Source organism: Hibiscus syriacus, unplaced genomic scaffold (genome assembly GCF_006381635.1).
Source record: "Hibiscus syriacus cultivar Baekdansim isolate YM2019G1 unplaced genomic scaffold, ASM638163v2 tig00006666_pilon, whole genome shotgun sequence".
NCBI classification, from domain to species: domain Eukaryota; kingdom Viridiplantae; phylum Streptophyta; class Magnoliopsida; order Malvales; family Malvaceae; genus Hibiscus; species Hibiscus syriacus.
The window spans coordinates 445,612-466,352 of NW_024062106.1; the positions used below are offsets into that span (position 1 = coordinate 445,612).

General features: G+C 31.2%; 1 protein-coding gene and 1 pseudogene across 1 annotated transcript; both read left to right on the forward strand.

The window, feature by feature from the left end:
* The first annotated feature begins 12,628 nt into the window (after window positions 1–12,628).
* On the forward strand, window positions 12,629–13,117 carry LOC120200941 (annotated as a pseudogene).
* Window positions 13,118–14,839: 1,722 nt separating this feature from the next.
* LOC120200964 (protein FAR1-RELATED SEQUENCE 1-like) lies at window positions 14,840–17,144 on the forward strand. Its single transcript, XM_039201669.1, has 3 exons — window positions 14,840–15,000; window positions 15,079–15,533; window positions 16,925–17,144. The coding sequence occupies exons 1-3, from the start codon at window positions 14,985–14,987 to the stop codon at window positions 17,117–17,119; spliced, it is 666 nt and encodes a 221-aa protein (XP_039057600.1). The 5' UTR covers window positions 14,840–14,984; the 3' UTR covers window positions 17,120–17,144.
* The last annotated feature ends 3,597 nt before the right edge of the window (window positions 17,145–20,741 follow it).

Sequence of the window (20,741 nt, forward strand, 5' to 3'; positions counted from 1 at the left end):
CTCAAATGTTTCATGAATTCCTTTCAGAACAAACTTATTAAAGTTTTGTCTCTGTCTAAAATAACCACTTGAGGCAACCATTTAATTTACATATTATCTAGGTACTGTTTCACCACCTCCATAATAGTGTAAGGATGGGCAAAACCAAGAAAGTAGTTGTACTTTATAAATTTATCCACAACCACTAAAATATAATTATATTTAATTAAAGTATTTAAGCCCTCAATAAATTAAGCTCATAATGATTATTTATCAATCCTTAGATGGGATAGGTAACAGTTGAAGTAATCTTGGCTTGTCAACATGTTCTGGTTTAATCATTGACATACTCACATTATTGCACATGTAGCAGGACCATAGCTTCTAACATGGCTGGAAAAAATAAGATTTTAATTGAAGATAGGTAGTTGACACTAGAATGTCCCCCAAGGGAGAGTCATGCATAGTTGAACCAAGGTTTTTCTCAATCCTCCTTCATTCCAATGTACATCTTTTATTTAAAAAAAATCCTTTAAAGGTCCAATCTTGTAAGGCATCCTGTTCTAGAGCAGTATAAGATATCATATCATAAACATGAGAAGATAAGGTATTAATAAGTATATACATGTATGATCATAATCAAGTGCTACCTACTTAGGGTTTGACATTTCTACATGTCTTGTGTAAGTCTCATGCTTCCCTTAGTCTCTACTAAGGGTTTTTCATGAGTAAACGTATACTAGGTTTCTAACCTCAATCATCCTATAATGCATCATCATGCAACACACAATGATAGTACCCGGTATCACAAAGATGCCTAGTACTATCAAATAAACAAATATAACATCATGGTGTAGTCAGAGGGTCACTTAGCATCTCAGGACTCACACCCCTCTATCATACAAAGGTACCTTAAATAAGACTCGGGTCACTTAGAATAGAATCTTTATCTAGAAAGGGGCCTTATTACCCAGTACCCTAGGATGCCTTTGAGTCACACATTATCGGAGCCTACGTCTGTTAATCTACTTTTCATATTACTTGGGACACCTCCGGGTTACATAGCATCGGAGCTACGTCCAAATAAGACTAAAGTTCTCTCGGACTGACTTGAATATATTTAGATATTTCTCAGAAATTAATGATCATCACTCATACAAACAAGTAACTTCGACATCCTTATCATTTACAAAGCGGCAAACAAAGGCATAAGTCTTATGGAATCTTACCTCATAAGGTTTTTATGATTAACACAAAATTAACATTATTATCTATTATTATTATGAAGCTCCCTCTAGGGCTAGCGTCTCAAACACACGTCAACTAAGGTCACAGTGGGCGAAGTAGCTTGGTTGCTCACTATTAACTTATCAAATTGGGTGAGCTATTTCCCTTTCACCAACACTATCTCACTCTCTTTATCTAGGACGTTAAGGATAGGTTTATTAGTGTGTTATTGTTGATAATTATTAAACGAATATATTCTGGTCATTAGCTCTAAGGGTATTTTGTCATTCTATCTCTAGAAAGAGCTCTAAGCATTCATGTTTTCTTATGATTATTGTGCTTGTTGTTCATTGGTTGTATCACTAGCTAGCTTGATACTCAACTCAGGTTCATCACTGGGTAGCGATCTCTGATTGCTCTTATCATACTCCTTTTCAACACCCCTTGAATTGAAGGTACGACTTACATGTCCTCAGTTCATTGATGTTCTTGAAGACACTTTTCGTCATTACTAAATCTGACCTATTTATCATCGTTGTCAATACATCCTATAACAATCCTTATTCTTAATCATTTGAAAACCTACTCTAATGAAGTTACTTTAAGTATTACGTTTATGATGGTTACATCGGTTGTAAACCCACCTACAAGTGTTTCTAGGTATGTATGGTTATTTACATCCCCCCATACTAATTTATACCAGTACATATCATTCTTAGCTCTTCCGAGCCCTAAACAAGTCAAATTAACCATCAAAAGTTAAAGTATAGGTACTCTACTTGCATTACGATACGTAGGGTTAAGTGTCGATACATCTATGAGTATCAGTACCAAAAATGTTACTGTATTGTAAAATTTACCCCCAGTATTGATACTGTTACCCTCAATATCGATACCAGGTAGCAGTATCGATGCTCCCCCTTATAGATCGATACTTCCCCTTATAAAATGCCTAAAAGTTGACCTAGTTCATCTAATATCAATATTGTTCATTCATTATCAATACTTGAACCTAGAATATCTATTTAAGATCGAAAAAAACACCCAAGAATCACTTTCAAGGTCAATGCTTAAAACCTCAAATCTCAACATTACTTCATGATTATGAAAGCCTTAACATTACAAAGGATTAGAAATACACTACCTTGGTGTGAGAATCTTGAAATAAAGTTTCTTTAAAACACCAAACACTTTTCTCTAGGGCTTGGATGATATAACCCTCATTTCTCTTACAAATAAAAAACCCAAGCTTTAATCCTTAAAAAAAGTTTAAAGATGGATTATGGACGAATTTGAAACATGAAAGAGGCTCAAAAACTTACCTTAAGCTATAGATCTTGGAGAGAAGAAAGAGAAAATAATAATGAAGAGAAATGAATAGAAGAAGATGATGAAATGAGATAAAAACCTTCATCTTTGTAAAAAGGGAAAATTACTCTTTTGGCTCTTTCTCATTCCATTATTAAAGGACTCTCTTTTTATGGCTAATTGGGCCCAAGTCTAACCAATTAAGCCCAACTTGGCCTAACGACTTAACTTATAAATTCACGGGATCCGCATGCCTTTCGTGTAAACCCAAAAACTACTATTATGGAATTTTGGGTGTTACATAGTGGGCATATCCATCATGAGCTTACTACAAGCCTTGACTAATGGGGTTGATAGATCTGGTGTCTCACCGTCTTGAGGAGATCGACTCTTACTCCACATAATGCAAGGTCTACATCGGTTATAAATGCCTCAAGAGGTGTTTCCCCGTACATACGATGAGGAATATGTGGTAAGGAATTCGAGGGTCATATCTTGAACAAAACATTCCAGGCTTGGGTGTCAGGTCATGCTTATGCCTCAGCTCCAATGTTAGTTGTTGTTCTCCCGAGCCTAAGCCCTGGGATATTTCATAAACGTTTGTAGAATGAAAGAGAAATATGGTAGCTTTTAATGTATTTTTGTTGTTTATGGGAGTAATAATAATTTAGGTACTTTGAAAGGAACAAATTTTATTCCATGTAATATGGGTGTGTTTTAATATAAATGCAACTTGTTCCATGAATTTTGGCGTTATTTATGGTTTCTTCTACTATGTCCATCAGGTTACTGCAAAGTTAAGAAATTAATGTAAATGTTTCTAAAATCATATGAAAACTGTTTAGTTTTAGTGGATTTTTTTGAGTAATTAAAGCTTGTTGCTACTAGATGTAATAGGAACAGAGTTTAGGTTTTGTTTCCCCGCTTGACATCGATGATGGTGTTAGAGGAAGCTATCATGTAACTATAAGCATTGTGATATTTCCTTCCCTTTTTATCCATTACCTTGTTTGAAAATAAATTTTTTTTTGTAGCATTCTACTTAAATTGACCTTGTTCCCTTGATGAAGATAAGCTTTTCTCCTAGGTAGTTGGTTTGGTTTTTTTATCAGAGATGCTAGATAGAATTAAGTTAAGGAGCGGAGGTGGTTCAACTAAATGATCCCTTTTGAATTAAAATTTTAGGAAACCATGATTTAATTCAAATGAATGAGATATTATCAACATGATTGTTTCTTTCGAGGGTGGGTGTCTGATTTTGTTAATTTGAGGCATCAAAGATGTTTGATGGAAACTTTTGGTGAGTGTTTCTTTCTCAGAGCTTGTTAATGCATAACTGATTATTAAGTGACACATATAGTTTCGAGTTTTTTATGAGAAAAATAAGTGTTTAATATCTCTGTTAATGTAATAAGTTGGATAAATACAACAACATAATATTGAATTTATGACTTATCTGGCTAGTCCGCAATCATGTCAGAAATTGGATTTTCATTTTTCATGATGGGGTATTGGATTTCTCATCAATATTGGATATAACCTATATGGAAAGAGAACAGGGTAGAGCTTAATCATATCTAATGGGCTTCAAATATTACAGGTTGCAGACAAATGAAGTTCCTCCATAAGTTGAATTTCTTGTACATTTCAAGCTAAAAATTGGTGTTTAGATGCTCCTTCGAGTTCCATTAAGATATGAGTTTATTGATAAAATTGTAGGTTTTCAATCTTTGTCTCAAGAAATACTCTTTGAGAAGAAAAAAATAAAATTTAACTGTACTTTAAGTATGGTGTAGACACTTAATTTTTAATTGTGATATTACAAGACCTAATTGCAAACCCATTTACAAATGGAGCCTGAAGCCCAACATATCAAGAACTCAAGACAAAACCTAGTTGAAGATGATTTCCAAGCCGTTGAACTCCATGAAGATCTTGCTAGTTTACACGAGTGTGCACTCCACATATTGTGTTTAGGTTTCCTCTACGTTTCAATTAAACAACAACATTTTTTGAGTTGTTGGAAGGAACCAAAACAAAAAGCCATATTTTCAGGGATTTGAATACCTTTTCAAATGAGATATGTGAATCTATTAGGGTTTATGGTAAAAAAGAACACTTGTTTCTTGTATAAAACTATTGTAAAATACAAAGAAAAGAGAGAGAAAAAAACAAGTTGTAAAGGGAATATTTGTAATATTAAAAAACAAGAAAGAAATAGAAGTGTGTTCTTTCAATCAACTTCACATTCTTTTTGTTTCAAACAAATGATCTATAGAAAATAAATATCAGTTGAGAGAGAGATAAAATGAGGAAAAAGGAAAACAACAAAAAGGGGTCACCTCTTTCGCCCGGAGCATTTCATCGTGTTTGAGAAACTAACCTTAGATTCGAACTCTACGTGTCGATACGAGTCTCCCAGTGAAATTTGGGGATGAATGGCCACCATCGACAACGGCTATCGACGGTCGACCAACGATAGTGAGTGACGAATGGGTGCTGGATAGTGACCAACTTCTAGAGAGAAGTCAAAGCTTCTCTCTCTAGAAGTAGGCTGAAACAATGAAGAAAAAATAAAAAAATAAAAAAATAAAAAAGAAAGAAAAAATGGCCTTATATACCCTTGTCAATATTGTGACGTTTGCGTTTCGCTCTAACATTTCGTGTCATTCTCATTTCTACTATTTCATTTGGACACATTTACGTTTATTTTATTTTATTTTGATTATTTATATTATATTTATTTATTATTAGTCATTTTTACAATTTTATTTTGATTTATTTTGGTCACATTTTAGTCTTTTTTAGAAGCATTGATCACCTTTTGAGTGTTCATATGATTATGAGACCACAGAAAGAAGTCCTCAAACGATGACATCATAATAAGAATGAAGAAAGATATTTGGTGATAGTTCTGTTGACTTATGTTAAAAAATATCCAAGTAAGGATGAGCCGTGAAATATTCACATTGGGGTATTTCCAAGAGCCTAGGTCCTGTTGAGATTTAGATAAATAAGACATGAATATGGGCTTTGTAGCTTGAGATAACAGAGGCAAAATATGAAGAAAAATAAGATCTTACTTCAAGAAACAAATAATTCATGCTTCAATTAATAGAATGGTCCTAAGAAAAATAATTATGATTGAGCAATTAAGGGACAAAAAGGTTACCAAGATCGTATACCTGATTGCAAAAAGAATTCGAGAGAAAACATTTATTCCGAAATTTAATGAAGATATAAGACAAGAAAGACGAAGACACAAGATAATAAATCGTTCTTCAAAGACGAAGCCTGAACTATCGAGTTGTCCGCTGATATGATACAGAAGCCATTCAAGAGTGATAAGAGATGAAGATTGAGTTCTACACTTTAGAGCTAAAAGAAGATTGATGATCAACATTTCTACATATGAAAAGTCTTGATTATATTTAGTTGCATTAATTGCATTCATATTTTCATACATAGAGCACAATCCTATAGATCTTCAAAGGAAAGAACATAAAGAAGTGGATCACAATTTAAAATTATTCAAATAAAGATATATCAATATTTTCTGATTCCATCACATAAGGAGTTGGATCAACAACATTTCGCTCGATTCCAACATAATGAGTTGAATCAGCATCACCCTTTGTTCTATTCCATAACAATGAGGTGGATCATATTCTTTTTGTTTGTTAGATTCTATCATATAAGGAGTTAGATCAAACATCACCATTTTTGGTTCCATCACAGAAGGAGGTAGATCAACATTCTCTTTTTTGCTCGGTTCCATCAATATAAGGAGGTGGATCAACATTTCAATTGAGAGTTCATAATGAGAAGAACTCTCCACGAAAGGAGAATTTTATAATGACAAGAACTTGTTTGACCTTTTGCTCAAATCTATCACAGAATGAGGTGGATTAACATTTCAATGGAGAGTTCATAATGAGAAGAACACGTCCACGGAGGGAGAACAAGTTCATAATGAGAATAACTGTTTGACCTTTTGCTCAAATCCATCACAGAAAGGGTGTATAACATTCCAATTGAGAGTTCATAATGAGAAGAACTCGACCACGAAGGGAGGAGAAGTTCATAATGAGAAGAACTTGTTCAACATTTTTCTCAGATCTATCATAGAATGAGGTGGAAACATTCTTTTTGCTAGATTCCATCACATAAGAAGTTAAATTACATCACCCTTTCGTTCAATTATATCACAGAAGGAGGTGGATCAACATTTCTTTTTGCTCGGTCCATCACATAAGGAGTTGGATCAACATTTTCAGCGGAGAGTTCAAAATGAGAAGAACTTCTCCACGAAAAGAGAAGAAGTTTAATACAAAAAGAACTTGTTTGACCTTTCACTCAAATCCATCACAAAATGAGGTGGATTAACATTTCAATGAGAAGTTCATAATATAAGAACGTCGAGGAGAAGAAGTTTATAATAGGAAGAACTTATTCGATCTTTCTCTCAAATTCATGAAGAATGAGACATATCAATTTTTAATGGGAAGTTCATAATGAATAGAGCTTGCTTAATCTTTTAGATCAATAGAAGAAGAACCTCTTTTGGGAAGAAAAAGTTCATAATGGAAAGAACGTTTTATCCTGCTAAAGAGGAGAATGCATATCAATTTTGCAAATAAGTGAAAATTCCTAATGAGATGAATTTATTACCACCAAGATTTAGACAGTTGGATAAGATTTTGAACAAAAATTTGTGTATTTTCATCTTTTTCCTATTATCATTACACAATAATGGACAAAGAAGGGCAACTGTAGACACTCGTGTTCGTCCGGATTAAATTCGAACACTTGATTTTTATTTTAATTATGATGTTACAAGACCCAATTTGCAAACCCATTTAAAATGGAGCCTGAAGCCTAAAAACATATCAAGAACTCAAGAAACCCTAGTTGAAGATGGTTTTCAAGCCGTTACAACTCAAGAAGATCTTGCAGTTTACACAAGTGTGCACTCCATGCACTGTGTTTAGGTTTCCTCCACATTTTAATTAAAAACAATTTTTTTGAGTTGTTGGAAGGAATCCAAAACAATAACTAGATTTTAGGGATTTGAATTCATTTTCAAATGAGATATGCAAATCTCATAGGGTTGTGGTAAAAAAACTCCATGCACTGTGTTTAGGTTTCCTCCACATTTTAAAAAAACAATTTTTTTGAGTTGTTGGAAGGAATCCAAAACAATAACTAGATTTTTAGGGATTTGAATTCATTTTCAAATGAGATATGCAAATCTCGTAGGGTTTGTGGTAAAAAAAAACTTGTTTCTTGTATAAAAACTATTGTAAAATACAAAGAAAAGAGAGTGGAGGGAGAAATGTAGAGGGAACCCTTTGTAATCCTAAAAAGCAAAAAATAAAATAGAAGTTTATTCTTTCGATCAACTGCGCATTCTTTTTATTTCAAAAGAATGATATGTAAAAATAATAAAGATCAAGTGAGAGAGAGATAAAACGAAGAAAAAAGAAAATAATAAAAGGGGGTTATCCCTTTCGGCTAGAGCACTTCATTGATGTTTGGATCCTCCATCGAAAAATCATAATAGTGAGAAGGACGAGCAAATTGCGACGAGCAACATACTAGAAAATAACGATGATCCAACGGCAGAGTGAGGAGATTGACGACAAAGTAGTCCGAACAATTTTCTAACAGTTTTATGGTCAACAGAGCCCCTTTAAGAGAAACTGACCTCAAACTTTACATGTCGAGACGAGTCTCTCAGTGAAATTTAGGGATGCAATATCACTATCGACGGTGATCGATTGATGACAGTGAGTGGCGACGAGCGGCTGGACGGTGATCAACTTCTATAAAGAAGTCAGAGATTCTCTATCTAGAAATAGGTTGAAACAATGAAGAGAAAAAATAGAAAAATGAGAGCAAAAAGGGTCTTATATACCCTCATCAATACGGTGACGTTTTGCATTTCGGTTTACACATTTTCGTTGTCCTTCTCATTTTCTATCATTTCATTTTGGTCACATTTTACATTTATTTTATTTTGATTTTGATTCATATTTTTATTTTATTTAGTTTTAGTCCTTTTACAATTTATTTCTTTACATGTTAGTTTAATTGTATTTTTTTTACTTTGTTATAATTTTACTTTATTTATAGCTCCAATTTATATTTATTTTAATCTAACTTTTTTTTTTCCTTTTTTTTAAATTTTTTCCAGGTTTTTCTCAATCAAAATTTATATATATTTTTAAATTAATCTAGTCATTTTTCATTTTTAATTATTTATTTTAATTACTTTACTTAATATCTTAGGTTAATATATTTTAATTTCTTTTTTCTTTAAGGTATGTTCTATAATGAAGGTATGTATTTATTTTATTTTATCTATTACTTGTACTTTATATTATGGGGACACATATCACTGTTAATTTAACGGTGGGTGTCAAAATGAAATCAAAACATAAAATTTGTGATAATTTTGAGAAAAATATAGTTGGTTGACCAAATGAATCATGTGAATAGTTAGATGACTAAATACAAAATTTATCCTAAAAATCATATATAACACATTAAGAAATTTAGCCCAAATAAATCAATATTACTTGGGCCAGCCTTGTCAATCCACACAAAATTTGGGCATTTGGAGCACTGTTTTTACAAAATTCATACCCTACACCAAAGTCTCATGAGCCAAAATAAAATGCTAACCCTAATTCTCGATGTTATATACTCCGGCTCTTCTCTTCATTCGTTCTCACTTCTCAGCGGCGTCTCTATGTATATTGTAAAGTTTCTGATCCACGAGGAAGAAAGCCTATTTTACTTGAATCACCAAAGTCTCATGAGCCAAAAATAAAAATGCTAACCCTAATTCTCGATTTGTTATATATAGTACACCTACGGCTCTTCCTCTCTCATTCGTTTCTCACTTCTCAGCGGCGTCTCTATGTATATTTGTAAAGTTTCTGATCCACGAGGAAGAAAGCCTATTTTACTTGAATATCTTTGCCCATTTGTTTATTGGTTGATAATAATGGACGGTAAAGCAAGCCAGCTTCTTGGTTGGGTGTAGAACGAAGCGATCCACTCAATCAATTTATTGGAATTTCTTGCGATATTTAAGGTCTCAGCCAGTATCACTCGCCTAAATCTGATTGTTTTTTCGTGATTTTTCAGGCCCTTTTACTACTGGCATATCCTTTCGACTCTTCTCTTTCCTCTCAAAGATGAAAAGAAAAGCTTCGCAAACGCACTCTGTCCCTAAACTCGTTGTAAAGACGAATTTGTTTTGAGGCAATTTCTTCGTTTGCTATATTATCGATTTCCAGCTTAATCACTCGATTTGATCCTTCTTTACTGATCATCTCTGGCATATCGTTGGAATACATTTCTCACTCCTCCCCCCCCTTTCATTGTTTTTAGGTTTAATATTAAAATAAGGGTCCGTTTTTATCACGTAAAATATTTTACGAAAAATATTTTCTTCATTTCCAGTATTTGGATTAAAAAAATGATTGGTTAACATAAAATATTTTATTGGTAAATAAAATTTTCTTTTTATCTTTTTAAACGTCTAATTTCAGTAATTTATTTTTCAAACTTTTTAATTTAAAGAATAAATATTCAAAATAATTTTATTTTATAAATTTAATAATATTTTATATTATTTTAATCAAAATATTAATTATTAAAACATTTAAAATTATTTATTAATATTTCTAATATATAATATAATATTTTAATATTAATAAAATAATCAATTATATTATAATATAATATAAGATATTATATTTTTATTTTTATTTAATAATATATAATATTATTAATAAAATTTATATTATTATTTATTAATTTCATAAAAATAATATTATTAAATTATTAATAATGAAAAATATTATTTATATATTTTAATATTAATATAATAATCTAATAATATATTAATAAAGATATTTAAAATATACTAATTAATATTTTTAAAATAAAGTATAACACTTTTAATTTAATTAATAATTAATATAATTTATAACATTTTTATTTTAATAAAATATACCAATATTAATATTTTTATTAATAAAATTATAAAAAATATTTAATAATAAATAAATTATTTTAATACTTTAAAAATAATAATATTAAATTTATGATAAATAATATTTATTGTATTTAATATTTATAATAAATAATTTTTAAAAAATTCACCAACTAGTGAAAAAAATGGTTTAAACATCTTCCAGACATTTTAATTTTTCGAAAAACATTTTCTGAAATATATTTTTCGGAAAAAAAGGTTTAACTAGTGAAAATGTAATTCATTTTACAGAAAACATTTTCCGGAAAACTTTTTTAGTGAAATAAACGAACCCTAATGCCAAATTACCCAAATAGAGCTTCGATCGTTAACGACATTAATTTTTTCGTTAAATTATAACACGGTAATTTTAGAAATTTATTTTTTAAAATTAAAAATTAAAAATAATTTATTTTTAAAAAAGACCCATTTTAAAAAAAATATCAATAAAACCTCAAACTCTTAAGATTACTTATTCTAATCCCATTTATTTCGATAATCATTTCTGACGATCATTCGTTGACGACTCATATTTCGTTGACCATCTAATGACCGATCACAACTTTTACTATTATTTCAAAACCTAAAATACTCAATTCTTTAAATCCCAAACACTCAATACTTCAAATTCGATGGCAATAATTGGTTGTTTATTCACTATAGCAGCAGGTGGTCGTTTGGCCTTTGGCCATGGAGAGGGAGAAGTGGAGGGGAGCAGGGGAGGGAAAAGGGGGCACATGTGGAAGAAAAGGTTTTGTGGGTTTATTTAATAATATTTTTTATTTTATAAGATAGACACATTACGATGGAGTACCGAAATAGGTTACATTAAATAGTTTAAACATCTATTTAAGATTTTGGGTATAATTTGAACACTTATTTTGTTATTAAGTTTTGTTTTTAAAGTTTCAATTAAATCTTAACACCCGTTTTTTAACCTTAAAAACAAATGTATATATCAAATAAAAAAATTCAAATAGTAGAGACAAAAAAAGTAATATATAAAATTTAATGATTAAATTGAAAAAAATTAAAAATATAATAAACGATACAGAAGAGAGAGAAAATTTGTAATTTATCTTATATATATAGTTTAAAAAAAATTAAAATCATGGAACGAAATTGAGAAATTAACAATTAAATTGTTAACAAATTTATCTTTAAACACGAATTAAACATTAGTGAATAAGAAATATATTGTTATTTCTTAAGATTTTGAGTTCAATCATTTAATATTTCAAAGATATGAGTATTTATTGTCAAATAATTTAAAATTTTTGAACTCATGTACTCGCCTCAAATTTATAAAAAAAATCGTCCTTAAATCTAATGACAATTCTTTAGATTTAAGCACCAAAAGATACATTTTGTATTTGAGCTTTCATTATTAAATGAAAGAAAAATTTTAAAATAAATTTTATTTTGAATTCTCCAAGTACTTAACGCCTCCACCTCCATTCATTAGTAGTCTTAATGCAGTATAATTTATTTATGCAGAAAGGTAGCAAACTACCAATAAAATAAGAACACCAAATAACCCGATCATAACAGTAAATACAAACTAATCAATTGAACAGCGAAACAACAACTGTTATACAAGTTCCCAGTCGCTACACAGATTACTATTAACATTGCTATTCTCGCGAACTTCACCTTCCTGACTCAATCAACCAATGTCTGCTCAAGAAATTGAGTGATTATTATATAATTGTTAATAGTTAGAAAATTTAACAAAGCAATACCCGTAATTAAGGGATCATTTGTGTATTATACCCAAAAAAATTAAAGAAGAAAAATTAACAATTAACGAAACAACAACATACCAAAATCTAACTAAAGCAATAACATACCAACGAAAATCGATCCAAAATATCCTCTTATCGCGTTGTTTTTACATAGCCATGATTTAATTGTGCCTTGCTTAAAAACCCTTCTCCCCACATTTCACTTAGCATCTGCAAACAGCACTCAACACTTAATTCTCCATATTTTTCATCATTTTCATGATTTGTCAACCACTGATTTTTCATTTGTTCATTTTGGACCATCATTTCAAGCAAATTTGCACTTTGGTAAGGGTTCTATTTCTTTTGTTCTTCTATGAATAAAATAGATCTGGTTGAGCTTCGTCGGGTGTTTCAAATGCTTGATAGAAACAGAGATGGCAAGATCACAAAGGAAAGCTCAATGATTCACTACAGAAATTGGGTTTATTATTCATTCTGATAGAGAATTAAGTCAAATCATCGAAAGTATCGATGTGAATGAAGATGGTTTTCGTGGATATTGATGAATTTGGTATACTGTATCAAACGATAGCGAATGAACAAAATGAAGAAGAAGACATGATGGAAGCATTTAACGTCTTTGATCGAAACAGAGATGGATTCATCACATTCGAGTAGTTGATGTCGTTTTATCATCGTTAGGGTTAAAGCGAAAAAGAACTACTGAGGAATACAAGAAGATGATAACAAAGTGGACAGAGATGGAGATGGAAAGATTAATTTCATGGAGCTCAAGCAGATGATGAAAGGTGGTGGAGTTTTGCCTTGAGATAAGTTAATACTAGGGAGGGGAATTAACTGCACTACACATCCTCAGATAATGGATTATTTTTAAATTGATTTTAACTTTTAAATATTTGAATTTCATCCCAAATTTTTAAATATTCTAATTTCATCAACAAATTATGTTCTCATTCTAAGTTGGTCACCAAACGCTTGAACATTTTAATTCTATCCTTAACTACTAGTGTAGCTAATCATGTTTACCGTTAATAAATTGTTGAAACAATGTTAACAACCATGTAAATATTGTTGTGCATATGTAATAACATGATGAGGCAAAAACAATGCTTAATTTTTAAGGTTAAATAACAACGATCTAACTTTGAAACATAGAAAGAACTACAATAATTTGAGAGAATAAAAATAAAAAAAAGAACCTTTCAGTTTTATTCTAAATGATTTTGAGTATAAATACAATCAAGCCCGTTTATGAGATTTTGGTGGTCCGGATGAACTAAAAAATGTTACTACTGCATAACAATCATTGTTGTGGTTACATTACAGTTATTTAAGTAATTGTTCATAATAATAAGTGTTGAAAAAAAATTAAGGGTCGCTTCATAATATAAGTATTGAAAAAATGATTCCCTGATAATAAATATTAAAAAAAATTAAGAGTATGCTCATATAATAAATATTAAAAAATTGAACCTCCAATAAAAACGAAAAATTAGATTCGTAACAACAAATAAATATTAAAAAAAAAATTTTAAAAGTATACCAATAATAACAAATATTGAAAAAATTGGACCACTGATAATAGTATGAAAAAATTGGGCATTTAATAACAAATGTAGAAAAAAATATTGGCAAAAAATTAGACACTTATACAAATATTAAAAAATAAATTATAACAATAGACCACTAATAAATATTAAAAAATCCTAATAATAAATATTAAGAAAAAATGAAACCATAATAACAATATTTCAAATAATTGGCTCCTATAATATTATAAAAATTTTGGGTCCGGGGAGGTGCCCAGATACGACACTGGATACAATATTAATTATCATTTGTCATATTATATTATTACATAATAATAAGTGTTTACTTGAAAGTTAATAAATTTTTAATAGTTTGAGGACATAATTAGCAAATACTGATAATTTAGGTATAAAATTAAATTATCCAACGTTTAGGAATCAATTTAAAATAAGGATTATAGTTAGAGATATAATTATAATATAAAAAATCATGATCAATTTAAAATAAATTTTTTGATTTAAAATGAGATTGAAATATTCAAAAATTAAAAATTAACTTAAAATAAAAATCAAATTTATAGATACATATATATACAAAGTGAATTAAATGAATTTTCTGTTTTAAGATAGTTTAGTAAATACAGAGACTTAACATATACTTATTATCTTATTTTTTTTTCAAAAAAAATTATCAAGATTGCACGAAATAAACTGATTTTAATGCTTAAACTAAACATTATTTTTAGATATCACGAATTCGAACACTACGATTACAATAAATTAATTAAGTATTTATTATCAAATAATTAAAAGTATTTAGAATAAATATTATTTTATAATTATTTAGATTAATAAAAAATCGCTTAGATTATTTGATTAACGAAGTCAAATAAATGCTCATTTTGATATAATAATGATCTTTATTAATTTTTTAAAAGTACCTATAAAGGCAAAATACCTAACAATTTTAGTGCAGAATCTCTCCAGAGTCCATAGCTTCCGAGTCACTTGCTCTCCGCACCGAATCCAATCCTCTTGAACTCAAATCTTCCCTTTTGTACTTTCACTTCAAAACCAAAACCTCTGCCCTTTTGAAGTTCAAATCTGAAGTTCTTCTCTTCGTACTTATCTGCTCTGGATTCTAACATGGATCTTCAATCCAGTAAGTGAAATTTAATTAAAAACCTTAGAATTAAGCATCTGATAATTTTTTTTTTAATTTTTTTTTAAAACTCATCAGTGGATGAAAATCCTTTCGTTGAAGAAGCTGAAACTGAAGCGACACATAATTCAAACGGAGAAGAGTTTGTTACAACAGGAGGAACTCCCGATGAGGAACCGTATGTAGGAATGAAATTCGAATCTGAAGAAGCAGCCAAAGTGTTCTACGATGCCTACGCCACACGTGCGGGATTCATAATGCGTGTGGATGCGTTTCGCCGCTCAATGCGTGATGGTAAAGTCGTTTGGCGACGACTGGTTTGTAACAAAGAAGGTTTTCGAAAGCTGAGACCTCGTAGAAGTGAAAATCGGAAGCCTAGAGCCATTACGAGAGAAGGCTGTAAAGCAATGATCGTGGTAAAGAAAGAAAAATCAGGGAAATGGGTGGTTACGAGGTTTGTTAAGGAACATAATCATCAGCTTGTTCCTATTCCTATCAATGGTCGGAGAAGCATGCTTTTGTCGCAAACGCCGGTATGTTTCTTTTTTCCTTTTTCTCCTGAAAGAACTTGCTTTGCGAAGTGCATTGTGAATGGAATTAACTGGGTATAAATTTACTCTGAGATTAAGGGTTGATTTTCATAGCAGTGTAAAATTGAACCATTGTTGGTGAATGCAAATGTACTCTTTTTTCAGGAGAAATAAACTCAGTAGAATTGAACATTAGCTGATAAATAATTCCATTACTTTTGATAATCAAGCTACAAATACTCTGATGGGCAATGAAACAGCATTATTGATTCTTACAAATAGAACCATGTTTCAGTGGGGAGGAAGTACTCGTTATGGAAAGAGTGACCCGTATGCCTATATGTCAATTATACTCCAATTTAAAGTTTTGGAACATTACCGTTGGTCTTTTCATGTCTTCGTAAAAGTTGGAAGAAGTACGAGTCTGACAGTTGACCGACTTCAAAATTTGCCAATTCATGTTTGTAGGAGTGAGATGGCATGGTGAAAACTCCTTGAGGTTTAAGCTCATTAAGGTAAATGTGTAGCTTGATCAAGGAATGGTTTAGAACCCATTCGGGTTAAACTTCAGAAGAGCTGTAGTACACACATATCACCAAGTTTTTCAAGATTAGAACTAGACCTTTTAGGACGTACCTAAAGATACTGTTCCATTATCCAGAACTAGAAAGAAGTTTTAAAGCACTATATGAAGAACATGGAATGTTTAGAGCTAAATGGTAGCTATGTGTCTGAAAAGTATCAGGGAGCTCTGCTTTATGAGTTATGTTTCTGGATTACAATATTAGTGTTGGTCAATTTGTGTTTGTTTAGGAATAAGACTTACAGTTAAAAATTGAGCTTGAATTTCAATAACCCTACGGATCTAAAAGCTTCCTTATCTAATGGACTCATTGTGGGAGATTTCATTATTGCACAACTTGCTTGAGCCTGGGTTCCCTTCATTTGTTATTACAGTGGGAAGATAGGAGTTTTGAGCTGTAGTCATTTACCTAAACCTGACCTTGAGCTGCTTATCGTAGCTTGAAGTCACTTGCTATGTTCTTGTAGTTTTATCTTGTATATTTGTTTTCTCAATGCATAAAGATGAGCTAGAAATCATCTTCTACAGCTTCGAGTCTTAACATGTAAAACCTGTATATAGTTTGATTAACTCGAATTGCTCGAGTGATGTGCTAATTTTCTTGCTGATTGATATAAGTTGGTTCATTCCAAATATCTGTGTGCCGGTATGTACACTAGCTCAGACTTGAGACATGAAATGGTCAGACCAGCTGGTCCAGCCTCCTCTATGTTTCCATTTGATTGCCTTAAAATATTAATGATTCATTGACATAGTGAACCATACCAGTCTTCTTTTGTAATATCTCTTCCTTACAATATGTACATTCTAGGATGAGAAAGATGTAAAGATTCGAGAACTAACAGCCGAGTTACAACGAGAGCGAAAGCGCTCTGCAGCAATTCAAGAGCAGCTTGATATGGTATTAAGAGAAATGGAGGAGCATTCCAATCACCTATCAAGAAACATCAATGATATCGTTCGAAGTGTAACGGAAATCGAGTCAAAGCAATTGGCACTTCCGTAGATGTATATCTTTGACATGCTATCCACGTACCAAATAGTGACTTGTATCTAGGTTCTTTTTATTATCTCTTATTATTATTATTACCTTCTTTTTTTAAATTTAGTTAAAACTAAAGTTTAGTTTAGAAACTCTTAGTCTCCACTTTAACCTTTTTACTAGGTATATCTTCCTTCTAATTTTTATCTTGAAGTGAATCATGTACATAACTACGCGCTATCAGATATACTATATTTAGTTAAATTCTCTTGATTGACAGGTTTAATTTGTGAAACGCTCTTAAATTTACTTGCATGAATTAATCGGAATATTGAATGGCGAATACTGTTTTCGAATATAATAATATAGAAGTGAAAAGCTTAATTTTACGTTTTAATAAATTTACTCGAGTATTACTGTAATTAAGCTCGTCACGAAATCATATTATAGTCAATGAGCCAAAATCAAATAAAAATGATTATAATATATAATTTTATTTGATACGCATGGGAAGTCAAATTAAAAACATTTTACAATCAATAGAAAAAGGTCTTTCGGCCTTTCCGTTGTATAGGGGTCGTGATGGCTCAGGCTTTAACTTCGTTGCAAACTGTAACTCGAGATTTCTGTGATTCACTTGTCGTTGTATAGGAGTCATGATTCACATTAGTTCTGCAATTAAATTGTTTAATCATTATCTTCACTAGAATTATATTGAAGTGATAAGAATATCAATTGTTTATTGTTGATTATATCATGGGATAAAATCCTGCATCCCGAACAATGTTATATTATACTACCAGCGTGATCATAATCATCATTGTTTACTGTTGATCACTCTTATTTTTTTTTAAACTTTCCTGATGGAGGTGATTATGGCATTCATCATAAAGGGGACGCATATAGCCAGGGCCGGTCCAATGAATTTTAATGTCCTGAGCGAGATAATAATTTATGCCCCTATACTTGTATCGTATTTCTTGTTCTTGTTTTTTTCGTTTTCTATTTTGGGCACCCGATGGTTGTTTTTGAGGTAACATATTTAAAAGTAATCAATAAAACAAATATAGTATTAAGTAAATAATAAAACAGATATATTAGCAAGAAAAGATACAACCTGACCGGTGACCGAAGTTTATGTTGTTGACTTGTTCTTTCTCACAATCAACTGGTATGGAAAATTAATGATGAAATCAAAATAATCAGAATGAATCACTCTAAAAAATGTCTTGAACAAAAATATTTAGCCACTGTTTTTTTTTCCATCAAACTAAGTTTGTCACTACACAATCAAAATTCAAACAATCAAACTATAAGCACTAGATTTGTTAAACAAAGTGAACTAAACTCATAAAGCTTTGATTCGAGATGAAATGAGAACTTAATACATTTTATACCTAAGTTTTAAGTTTTTTCTACAACTAAAATTACATCATCCAAGAATACCCATTTCTATTTTACCTTAACTTCCCTGAATAAAAAATGCAAATAGAAATCAAAGTCATTGATGTAAATAAGAAAACAAAAGAGGTATGCTTTCGAATATTCTAAAAGAAAAAACCCATCACCCAAATAACCCAGCTTGGTGTAATCTCAATACTTCTCACCCAAAGAAAAATAATGCAACTTTTTTTCAGGCTAGTAACATCATCCAAAGAATACCCATTAATTCATTTTGTCCAAAAACTCCAACGAAAACCTAACGATTATGTTTTTTTTTAAAAAAAAATCAGTTAAAATCAGATAAAGAGAACTTCGGCGAAACACCTTAACAATAAATAATCATCCAAAAATAAGTTACAGCTTCAAAAAGAAAAAATAGAACACGTATCTAAATTTTTTTTACCTCAGTGTAGACTCCAACAAATCCACTCAAGAGCCATCACCTGCAAAACAACTTCACTTTTCTAATGGTCCAACCTGATGCCCCGGCCCTACATGCTGTCCTAGGCCGTCGTCCATCTGGCACATGTATTGGGCCGGCCCTGCATATAGCTAGAGTAAGAAGCATAATGGCTATCAGTGCTTCGGTTGCTCTCCATGCATGAACTCTCCGACAAGGGAGCCTCCACCTTGATTTGGATCACATACGCCATGGATATGGTTAGGAAGATGGATCCGAAAACCGAAGACCACACTGAAAACAACAGCATGCATAGCCTCGCCAGCTAACATACACCGTGTGATGCCGACGTCGTTCCTCTCTAATATTTTAAAAATTCTCCCCCTAACATAATCATGCGTCGGTCGTGTTTCCATGTCTATCAGATGAAGTACGACTCTGAAAGAGTAGCCGCTGCTTCGGTGAATTTGATGTCCTATTTATTCGATAAACTGGTCGCACTGGCGATCGGGCCAAGTTTAATGAACTGGTCAACTAATAAATCTCATGTATTCATGGACATGTAAAAAGAAAATATACAGAGTATATGGTAATTCTAAAAAGCTGTAGAGAATAGTAATTCTGCGACAAAGGACATATAAATTGACCATTCAAACATTACACAAAACTATATTCCATAAATTTTGAATTAATAAACTTTTGCTTATTATAAAAGATATAATTGTGAAGGATGCCTATAAACTATGACCCATATTCTAAAATAGTCCCTAAACTTTAAAACATTCTCTCAAACTATTACTCACATTCTAAATTACTCTATATACTTTAAGACATTCTATGTTAGTCCTTAAACTATCAATATTAATATATTTTGATCATTCTATCAACGTGCCATTATCTGTAATGGTTAAAATAAGTTAATTTATTTTTTAAGGTCTTGAGAATTGAACCCACGACCTTCTAAAAAAATCTCATGACCTTCAAAAACATATTAAATTTTAGGTCATAAGTTTAATTCTCAGAACCTAGAATGATACTTATTAAAAACTAGTAGAGTTAACCATACGTTAACAAAAGGATCAAAATAGAATGATACTGATAGTTTGATAATTGATACATTTTAATGTTTTAAAGTTTAGAGACCAAGTTAAAATAGGTTCATACTTTAAGGGTTGATATAGAATAATTTAAAGTTTAGGTACCAAAGTCGTTGAGCCTCTTTGATTTGTTAGCCTCCATCTTTCTTGGTTCCTGGAAAATCTATCACATGAACTATGAGTTGACACTGAAAGCATTACCTTCGGGAATTTCCTGTTCCACTTATATGTGGTTCAAATTTATCGGTCAACCAAAAGCAAATATCCTTCAACCTCAAGATTCATATATGATTCTAAAAAAGAACAATAATACTGAAACCATGAGCTATAGGGTAATTACCAATTGTATTTATTCCCTTTTCACGTTTAATCAAAAGAAAACTAAAGTTTGGTTTTTGGATCCATGGATTTCGCGAGGAAGACGAGTTGGACCTTGGGTTTAGTTAAATTTTTGCTTAGTCTTCTAAAACCATTGTCAGCCAATGTTAATGGTATCAGTGCTAGTACTATGAAGAGATAAGTGTTCATGTCGGGTTCATTGTTGAGACGCAATCCTGGGTGGGAAAAATTGTAGATAGCTGCATTTCAATGGCGATATCCGATTTTTACGGTACAAATAGTCATTACCGGACGAAACTATTTCTGCATACCGGAGACTCTGAGGGAGATTCTTTGCTTCTTCTATCCCATGGTATGTTTTCTCTTT